Raw genomic sequence first — 10,604 nt, 5'->3', positions numbered from 1 at the left:
AAGTTTTACTATATAGTCTGCAGTCAATCAGGAAGTGTGTGGGTGGGGAAAATGGGAACAGGGAATGGGAGTGGGGAAATCGGAATCATGTTTTGCTAAGGGGGGAAATGGGAACAGGGAATGGGGGTGGGGAAATTGGAATCATGTTTGGCTAAGGGGGGAAATGGGAACAGGGAATGTGGGGGGAATTGGAATCATGTTTGGCTGAGGGCAGGAATGGGAACAGGGACACAGGTGTAGGGCTCTGTGGTGTCAGAGCTGGGAAGGAGGATATTAAGGAAGGAAACTGGAATCATGCTTGCTGGAAGTTCACCCCAATAAACATCGAATTGTTTGCACCTTTGGACTTCGGGTATTGTTGCTCTCTGTTCATGCGAGAAGGACCAGGGTAGTAAGTGAGGGAAGGAATAAGCCCCCTAACAGTCACCAAATCAGTCAGCCAGAGTTAAGGGAACGTATTAACAATGTGAGTCAAACTGTTTCATGTTAATGAATTTGCCTGTGTGTGTACATGCACGTACTATGGCCTCTTCTCAACAGAAGCAGAACTGCTCAACTGTGTGTCATATGTTCTGTACTGGTAGTAACATGCCGATTGCTTCTTAGCTCAGGTAGGCTTTTCAATTGGGAGAAGATGAGCTCTGGCCCCTGTGGTGCAGTGAAGTTGAGTGGCAACGCTGTACGGCATATTAACAGCTATGAAGTTTCTAGGCAGCCACAGATTTATTACGGAAAAAAGCTTTCTGGGAATGGTAAGACTATTTGGCTACATAATTTGTAAGGAACTAAGACCACTGCCCCAGCACTCTGAATTTCTAACTGTTGTTATCAAGCAGTAAAATGTCGTATGTGGTGGCATGTTCCTCATCCCACATTATTGTTTCTCAGATGTCACAGCTGAATCATAAACTTTGAGTTGATTCAGATTCAGAGCTTAACCTGCCTCTTCGGAATTAAAAAGAAAGACCTTTGAAGCAAGAGTTAACTTGAAATCTACATTCTGCTTCCCTGTAACAATTGCACAATAAGATGCCCTTCAGTTTTTGTGTATCTTGGAGCAGAAGATAAAAATATTCCGTTCATACAACAAATATCTATCTGTAGGAAATGAAAAATAACCCCTGTGCCCAGTGCACTAGCAACTTGTGTCAAATTTCTATTGATAAACCTTCAGTGATGGGGTGAAATAATGCTCCTCTAAAGAAATCTTCAACTTAGTCTACAGCATTTGGCTGGTACAGTTTTGAAAAACAACCATTTATAATCCACAGATGAATTTAGCATTTAAGAAGATTAATGCATTCATAAATAGCCTGGAAAGCCAAAGTCATTGAATTTAATGCACCAAACAGGTCAAACTGGCATTTATGAAACCATCTGGCATCCTCACTGGGAAAAAAATTGAATATAACTACAGACAGATCAGGAGTTTACCTCCACTAACATGATTTAATTTGGGAATATTTACCACTCCACCAGAAATTGCTGGCTGTTAATTGTCATGCAGTTGTTTTTCTTTGAAAAGGTGGGGTAAATAATACCAGAGCCCAATAGAGGTTATCATTAAGCCCCGAGAGACCCCTGTTTTGGCTGGTACACTTTACTGAGGAGGAGGATACTTCTGCTTTTAAAAACCAACTGGGCTGGAAGTTCATAAGCTGAACAGTCATTTTGCATAAGCTAAATGGCCATGATTTCTCCCATCTCCCATGAAACTTGCAAGAGGACTGGGTTTCCTCATGACCTTCTTGTGGGCATAGAATAGAATCATAGAATATCAGGGTTGGAAGGGACCTCAGGAGGTCATCTAGTCCAACCCCCTGCTCAAAGCAGGACCAATCCCCAATTTTTGCCCCACATCCCTAAATGGCCCCCTCAAGGATTGAATTTACAACACTGGGTTTAGCAGGCCAATGCTCAAATCACTGAGCTATCCCTCCCCCCCAAATAATGCTAGTCCCGTTTTTTCACTGGGAGCTGGGCAGGAATCTTTCCCTCACTGCCAGTGTGGCCAAGCCAGGGTGGTTTTTTTCACCTTTCCCACAGCAGATCTGGGACCCAGTACAGTGGGGTAGGGGGGTTAAGTCATAATATCACCCTTTAATAGGTAAAACTTGTGGCAGGTGTCCAGTGCGCATACGCATTATGGAAGGGTCCAGTCACCCACTAAAACAGACAGAAAAAAGATCTGAAAGAAAGCATCTCTTAAGGATTCTGAGGAAGGGGTTGGAGTTCCCTTTTCTGGTACAGCAGAGAGCTGACTCCCCCCGTCCCCTTCCCCCCCACACACACTTTTTTCTAGCTCTCTTTAAGGGAGCTGAGGAAGGACAGTACTGGGCTCCTGTGTCTGGAACAGCAGGGAACCAACCCCACTTCTTTGAGTCCTCTTTTACCTTATACAAGGAGATGGCGGCAGGGTCCAGCACTGGGACTGGGTGGGAGATTATTTTGAAATGATTAAGGAAAGGATGATGACCTGCGCTGTACAATTTACTGCCAGATATTTTAAGTGAATAAAGTTGTGGCCTAATTACCACATCCATTGCTGCCTCTTTTCAGTTGTGAGGGGCTCGGCAGAAACGAGGAGTGGACCTGTTTAACTCGGAATGGTCACATTCCTTGAGGACACAACCACTAAAGAGTTGTTAAATAATGGCCTAGTGGAAGCTATTGTGGTTGGCCTGTGTGACTTACATGCAGAATCAGTCATATTTTTAAGCCCTTTTTAAAACTCTGTTTCCCCAATTCTTCCCGGCAATAGCCAGTCACAGATTTAAGCACAGGGAAACTGCTAAAATTAGTTTTTGTGTGGTGAAATCCTGTATTACCCACCATCATTCAGCCATTTATTCCCCAAAGTCTCTTGTCTATTTTCCTTTTAGTTTTGTCCTCCCCAGAGAGTGCGGGGTTGGTTTGTGTTTGTATACCCACATACAGGCCCCAAAGAAATTACCAGGTCAGGGAAGCCTGCTTTAGAGCCATATTTCTTCAGGTGCCCCCACTGTTGGTCTATCACCAGCACAGCTCCACTGGTATTAAGTGGGAGGGCTAATATAGACAGGCCACTGGTGGTTTTGCCACCGTGTCATCTAAATCTGCTCTAAGGAGGGTTAGACGACAAGTTGGAAAAAGCATTGCTGCCCTCTCTACATGAGCGCGCTCACTCTTCTGAGCACCACTGAGGCTGTACAGGTGCTAGAGCAGTGTCTCTCAACCTTTTGGGTACCAGGAACCGGCCTGCTGCCTTCCTAAACTGCGTCAGGGCGATCACAGGGACTGGCACCGGTCCACAGACCGGTCATGGAGAAACACTATATTAGAGCAGCGGTGGGAGAATGAGAAAAATGTAGGCCCAGTCAAAATGGCTTGCTCTTCCCAAATGCAATTTCCAATGTGACTGATAAGCCACAGACCTTAGCACAGGGCTACATACCTGCTCACTTTCCCCCCTTCCTCTTGGCATTGTGCACACTGCGTAGTGCAGCAGGTGTGCATGTTGAATAGAATAGATCTGATTCTCCTCCCACCTTGGTGTAAATCAGAAGTAACTCCACTGAAGTCAATGGAGTTATATCAGCATAAAACACCATAAGCAGATGATCAGGTTCCTTATGTGTCTCAGGATCTATGGGTGAGGCTCACAGTTTAGAGTTCAATCCCTGCACACATGAAAATCAATGGGAGTTTTTCCAGAGACTTCCAGGGAATCAGGATTGACCCTAAATGAATATATGCTGCAGTGCTGTCTTCAGTAAGGTGCCCTTTCAGTTCACATCTAGCGGGGGAAAGCTGTGGTCCCAGAGACAATAGTTGGCTCAAACTCCTCATTATTGCTGCTGTCTCATAACGTTCTGTCAAAGTACATGGGGTTTTACAAACACAAAAAAGATAAAATCCCTGCCTCCAGGAGATTAGTTACTTCCAAAGATGGGCCCAAATCAAACTCCTGGACCCAAACACCCGCTGTATTGCCGGGAAATTTGGAGTCAGATCAGCATCTGAACTCTGCAGCATCAGCTCCTTTCTAATGACTACATTCTACAGAAACTCAGTTCTTAAATAGCAACGTGCTTGAGGCAGCCCTTGGGTTATTTACTCTGCAGAACCATCACTGCTTGAGCTGTAATGAGTGCCAGGAGGTGGAAAGAGCAGGAGATAGCATATTCCCCCACCCCTGAAGAAACCTCATCACCTAGCCTGTCCAACAGGGTGGTGTTGGTTAATATTTCAGAGGTGTTTGCCATCCCCTCGGGAAGGCCCTCCTGGAGCAGAAGTTTGGAGATAAGGCTGCTGAACTTGCTCTCTGTGGTAGAGTGAGGCTCTTCAGTCGGGGTTGGGCTGTAGGATGTGACGTTTAACTCCACTGGGTCAAGACAGTAACCTTCAGGTGATCTGTCAAATAGCACATCCGCCAAGTCAATACCAGCTACTGAGGAGGGGGAGACACAAGGAATATCCCTGACAAGTCTGTAATTCTCCATCCACTCCTTCAGCCATTCAAGCCTGCAGTCACACTCCCAGGGGTTCCGGAAAAGATAGAGCCTTCCCAGGAAATAGACTGGCTGGAAGACGGAAAAAGGCAGGGTAGTTAGGTTGTTACTGTTCAAATGCAAAGAGACCAGGCTGGTTAGGTTTTCAAAAGCCCCTTCTTCAATGTAGTTGACCCTATTTCGGTCCAAGTACAGAACCTCCAGTTGAACCAGGTTCCGGAACCAGGTGTTGGACACATTCCTGAGAAAATTCCCACCAAGATTGAGCATTTTCAGGTATCTCAGCCCATCAAAGGAGTTTTCTGGGAGGTCACTAAGCAAGTTGTCATTCAGATAGAGATACTCCATTTTCTGACAATCTTGAAAGGCTTGGTCATGAATGACATTTATTCTGTTGTCTTGGAGGTTAAGATACTTCAGCCTGGTGAGGCCTTGCAGAGAATTGTAGGCTACAGCTTCTATCTTGTTTCGCTCCAAGTAAACATGGGTCAAATTCTCCATGCCTCGTATGGCTCCAGGGATCCTTCGGAAATTGTTCTGGAAACAGAAGAGCTCCTGAAGGGCAGGGAGCTCTATGAAAATCCTGTCTGGGATGTTGAAAAGGTTGCAGTCAGCAAGGTCTAGTCTGACAAGCCGCCTGAGGGCAGTGAAAGTGCGAGTGTGCAGGTAGCGGATGTATTCGTTGTGAGCCATTTTAAGCTCAGTCAACCTGGGAAGCCCTTTGAAAGCCCCGGGAGTGATGAAGGAGATGTTGTTGTGCTGGAGTGAGAGAGATTTGAGGGAAGGCAGGGTCCCAAAGGCCCTCTCTGAGACGAATTTAATACTGTTTTTATCCAGGTTGATAGAGGAGGCTTCACAGGGGAAGTCGCTGGGGATCTGCAGAAGGCCGGCACGGTCACACAGGACGGAACAGCTCCGCTCCTGGGTGCACACGCAGTTGGCAGGGCAGGAACGTACGCAGGCCCACGCAGCATGGATGTGAGGGATACACAGAATGACTGGTGGTGGGAGAAGTACAATTGCCACACAGATAACGGGGGGTTGGGGGGAAGAGGAGAGAGAGAAACAGGAGCAGTTAATAAATGTTAATTATGACCAAAAGACTAATTTATGCCTCAGATCTAGCCAGACCGCTAATAATGACCCATTAAATACAGTTTCACTAAAGGAGAACCAGGAACTCTCATGGAAGAATCCTACAGAATTTACTCAAGAAGGGTTATTTTGCCCTAGGGCCTCCTGTGGAATTCTATAATGGATTTAATCTCTCTCAAATTCTGTCGGTTCCTATATAATCCTATTGAATTTATCTCCTACTAAATTCTTTTAGGAATGTTTCCACCTTCTGTCACATCTTTCTCAGTATCACCATAATTAATGTCTAGGTACTCCCACTGGGACTGAGCCTGGGATGCTTTGGGGGTTGGCAGGTCTTTCAGCTGGGCGGGGGATTGGCTTGTTTGTTTGGGAGAACTGCAAGCAGGTTTGCCAGCTAGCAAGAGGAGTGGTTAGTTGTCTGAGGCATTGCAATGTCCATAGGTTTTGCCTCTTTTTCCTGGGATAAGTCCCTTCATTTTGAACTTTATTCCACTAGTGACCTGGGTAGGAGCTTTAATATAAGGAGAACTATCAGCAGTTAAAAGTAAAGTGTAGTATTTAAAAAGCCATTCCTGCAATGGATTTGATGGAAAAACATGAGGGAAAGGCAGGTTCAGGAATATCTTTGAAACACATTTTTCCTCAGACTAGACATTCCATATTAAAGGTGATGCTCTGAGCCTCCGGTATTGTGCTTGCTTTGCTCTACCTATTGGATACTATTTCCTAGCACCCTGGCTGCCTTGCAAGTGTGTGGCTGCCATGGCGTTCTGGCTGTGTAGTTAGGATCAAGCAAAAGGATGTACAGTGATGAGGAAGGTGAAAACTCCCTGGTTCCACTCAAACAAGAGGAGCAGGAACCGGAGGCAGTGTAAGCAGGGACAGATGAGGCTGTGTGTGAAGGGAAAGCCTACACAGCTGGAAGTCTGAGAAATACAGTCTTCAGGGAGAGAACTGAAAACATTTCATTTTGTACTTGCTCTCCCAAGGTGTGTCCCACCTCCTGTTCAACTGGAATGAAACAGAGCATCCGCAAGCTCTTGACATTGTCATTGGCAGGGTGTCACCTGCTGAGTGATTTTTCTGTTGCAGTTTATCAGCTCTCATATCACTGCTACTTTTTAAAAAAAATAACCAGGTGTCCTCCTCATTGCTAGCCAACTCTCTCACAGGACTGCCCGCCTCACGAGTTTCACGCTGGGCCCTTGAGTAGCAGAAGGGGCATTCACTGGTGAGACTGCCCATTCCTCAAAGGCAAGCTGCAAGACTAAATGGTGCCTGGCCAGATTTGCTCTCCTCTGGGACTAATGGTGCAGTGATTGCTGCCTTTGCCTGCTCTTCTTGTGTGGTGGTTTGGAAGATCAACCACTTGTTTGTGGTGATTTTGCTATAAAAGATTTAAGTTTCAGCAGCTCTCCATCTTCTATATAACTAGACTCTTTGGCTTTCCTATACAAATCAAATTGTTGTTTGAAGCTTTTCTGGGTGTTCTGAGCATTTCTGTCCCTTTTCAAGGTGACCTGTGCAGAAATTTTTTAAAATTGGGTTTGTGCCTTTTTTAAATCCTTCTTCGGGCCCCAATCCTGCAAAGCAAACTGCCTGACAGAACCCTTTAAAGTCAATGGGATTCCATGAAGGCATTGGGGTCTGACCATATGGGTCTCTGGAGGATTGGAGCCCTTATGTTGTATAAAGAAAGCCTGAACATGGGAGCAGGGTGCATCCCCACCAAAAAAAATTCTGATTATTTTTTACTTTAGAAATTACCCTGGAGGCTATGTGGGAACTGGAGAACTAGCAAAACAGTGACACTACAAGAATCAAGTCAATGAACATAGAATAATTGAAAGGGGGGGAGGAATTTTATTCAGACTGTTTAAAATTCTTTTTTGTTTTGTTTTTCTTAACACGCATTTAACTGCAATAACTAATTAACATTTTTGATAAAGGAAGTCCTTTCCTAATTCAGCAATCAAATCCCTTCCATTATAGCTCCTCCGGCAAAACAAGAGATGACCTGATTTGACTTTCCTGATAATTCCAAGGTAAAAAATAAGCATAATATTGTTTAAAAAAACACTTTTCAGACTCTTTGTAAATTATGAAGAGGAAAAAAAGCCCAAACCTAGTGAAAACTTTCCTTTGCAAGTCATCGTAAAGGTTGGTGGAGGATTTACAGATTTCAGTCACGGTTACACAGCAGCCATTTTAAATTAATTATTTCCATTACAAAGATGTAAACTGAGAACAAGAGAGACTAAGTGACATGCCCAAAGTCATGCAATGAGTCAGTGGCCAAGTTCAGTACAGACCCCGGGTCTCCTGACTCCCGGTTTGCTCTCTAATCCCTTGACGTTCTGAAGAAAACATCTGAGTTCAGTTCAAGCCAAGTCACTTCCTAGTCTGATGAGATTCTAATAACAAGCAGTTTTTTTGTTGGTCTGCTGAATGTGGATCTACCGCTAGCAGATTTTCACAACACAATAGGTTGTCTATTTACAAATAAATCTCTCTAGTCTGCATAAAATATTGAATCCATTATTGGGGACAATCCAGCCTTAGAAGACAATGTCCTCCAAGCAACAACTCTCCTCCCCCCCCCCACCAAAAAAAGCGCAGAACCCCTCATTATCAGAAGATTTGCAGTATTTTTTCCCTTATTTTTTACAGTTAAGCGTCCTGCTAACATCCTTCACCTGAACACCACCAAATTCTGAGGGGGTGCAAAATTCAAACCTAGTTGCCAATCTGAATTTGCACCTTGATCCCATTTCTAATCTCTTTTGACAGCAGATCTGTATTCAAAGCACTGACACATTTATGCTGTTATTATGCAAATCATTTTAAAAATGATGAATGTGTTTAAATCTCAGCTGGAAACAGGAAAACTCTGTTTGTTCAAAACTTTTTTTTTTTTCCCCAAAAAAACACATTTGCTCCTTGGGCTACGTCTGGTACAGTTCAAGCAGCTATACTGGCTGGAACTTTTATCTCCTGTCAGCTCAGACAGAGAATCTGTGGTAATATTGGTTGAATTAAATATGTGTAATATAAAAGAATGAAAAAATATTGTCAGTTTCAGAATATCACCAAACTGGTTCTGTGATTGAGATTGAGAAGTGGGGGGTGGAGGAGGGGAGAATTTTTTTTCTCAATTCAATTTAACTGCAACATTATTTTAAATAACTTTAATATTTGCACAAATGAATGAGAAGACCTACAAGTTATTTGCATTGGGTTTTCAGCAGCACAAGGAGACAACGTTTGAAATGATATAGTTAGCCAAAAACATTCAAAGTGATTGGTCTAATCCTAGAAACTACTATTGGCTTTCACAAAATAAAAATACTGCTCACCATTTAAAATGATGACAAACATCACCTTGATTATTCACTTGTGGCATTTCAGGTCTGGCAAGTAAACTTCTGGGATCTAAAAGTAGATGGAAGGAACGGAGATCATTTCAGTCCATTATCATTTACACATATCATCATCCCATTATAAAGTCTGTGTCTAGAAAGGAAGATTGAAATCCACAGGGAGAGGTTTTCCTAAACCAACTCTCTCCCCTAAGCTTCAGACCATCGTATTGATTTCTTCCTTTTATTTATTTTTGTCACTGACCTTTTCAGTGCACACTTCAGTTTTGTACTATTCTTCACAGGGCTTTTCAGCAAGGGCTTGCCCAAATCTTTAACATGAGGTGAACCACTGAAATGTGCCTAGATGGATGGGAATAAGGAAAAATCATTAGGCTGCTAGAGACTGATCACGTAATCAGATCTACAGATGCTTTTACACAGCAGCGTTATTGAACCAGCAATGAACTGCCACAACGAACCCTTAATAAAATAACTCATTTATTCATGGTTACATCACTTACCTAATGGAGCAATGGCCGCATCCGCCATCCTTCTCTGGACCTGGCCATTAGTTCTACTGGTCCATCTCTGAAGAGTTGGCATTTTTTCCCCTCAAAGCTATCATTTAATGGCAGGAAAATCCTCTGTATCAGAGGAGGATTAGCGGAGCTGGAAGAACGTTTCTGTCCTTTAAAACTCCAAAGCAAAACAGGGATTGCTGACAAACCAATCTGCTGCATTCTCCCCCCCCACCCCCCGCCCCCACCACCACTCCACAAAAAAATCTGCCTAGAACTGGCTCTCTGCCATCAACATAGCATTACTAGGAATCTAAAACAAAGCCATTACAAAACGGGGGCGGAGGGGAATGTAATTATATTTTTGGGCAAGCACAGGCTTATGATTTCAGCTAATCGAAATAACGATGGCTGAACTAACCAGACCAACACAGCACCCTCAGCTTAAAAGCCTCCCAAACTCAGGGATATGCTCCAGTCCAAACCACAGGCCCAATTCTGATTTCCCATCGTTTGTTCAAAGGTACAATTCTACTGACCTGAATGGAAGTTGCCTCTAAATTACATGGGCATGAATGAGAATCAGATTCAAGCGTCATGTATCTTTTGCACTGATACACAGCCTGCAATGAAACCTGGAGGAGAGGGAAAGAGGACCGGGGGAGATGCACAGTATATATTACTCTTGAGAGAAAACACCCATTCTGTCTAAGAGTATGTTCTGCTTGCCAGGCTGATGTTTGTGTGTGGAATTGTCAGGACAGGATCTGTACATGGCAATACTGTTGCATGCAGGACGTGAGGCAATATTTAAAGCCTCTTTTGACAGAATAATAATGGTTTCTTTAGGGTGTGTTAGAATTAAATGAGAGAGGCTGGGATCACTCACTAACAATGCCTGGGGGGTGGTGGAAAAACCCTTTGCCTTCTTTTCCGGTGAATTAATTTCACTCTTTCAGTAAATGAACTGCAGCTAGAGCCAGTTAATCTGAGTTTGGGAGCAAAGCCAGCATGTCCCCTGGTATCTTCAGTTGGCATCTCCTCACCCCTCCTTACACTGAGATCCTGGCCTACCTTCCCCACCTCTTTCTCCTTTGTGTGCCCACCCCTCCTGCCCCGCCATATCTCCAATCTGT

General features: G+C 43.9%; 1 protein-coding gene across 1 annotated transcript; it reads right to left on the bottom strand.

Annotated features, from left to right (window-relative positions):
- Positions 1-4,088: 4,088 nt before the first annotated feature.
- NYX (nyctalopin) lies at positions 4,089-9,499 on the bottom strand. The gene is made up of 2 exons (XM_077812581.1): positions 9,472-9,499; positions 4,089-5,488 (listed from the first exon to the last, which is right to left on the bottom strand). The coding sequence occupies exons 1-2, from the start codon at positions 9,497-9,499 to the stop codon at positions 4,089-4,091; spliced, it is 1,428 nt and encodes a 475-aa protein (XP_077668707.1).
- Between the last annotated feature and the right edge of the window lie 1,105 nt (positions 9,500-10,604).

The sequence above is a fragment of the Eretmochelys imbricata genome, chromosome 1, assembly GCF_965152235.1.
Source record: "Eretmochelys imbricata isolate rEreImb1 chromosome 1, rEreImb1.hap1, whole genome shotgun sequence".
Taxonomy (NCBI): Eukaryota; Metazoa; Chordata; order Testudines; family Cheloniidae; genus Eretmochelys; species Eretmochelys imbricata.
This window is presented reverse-complemented; position numbering and strand designations above follow the sequence as displayed.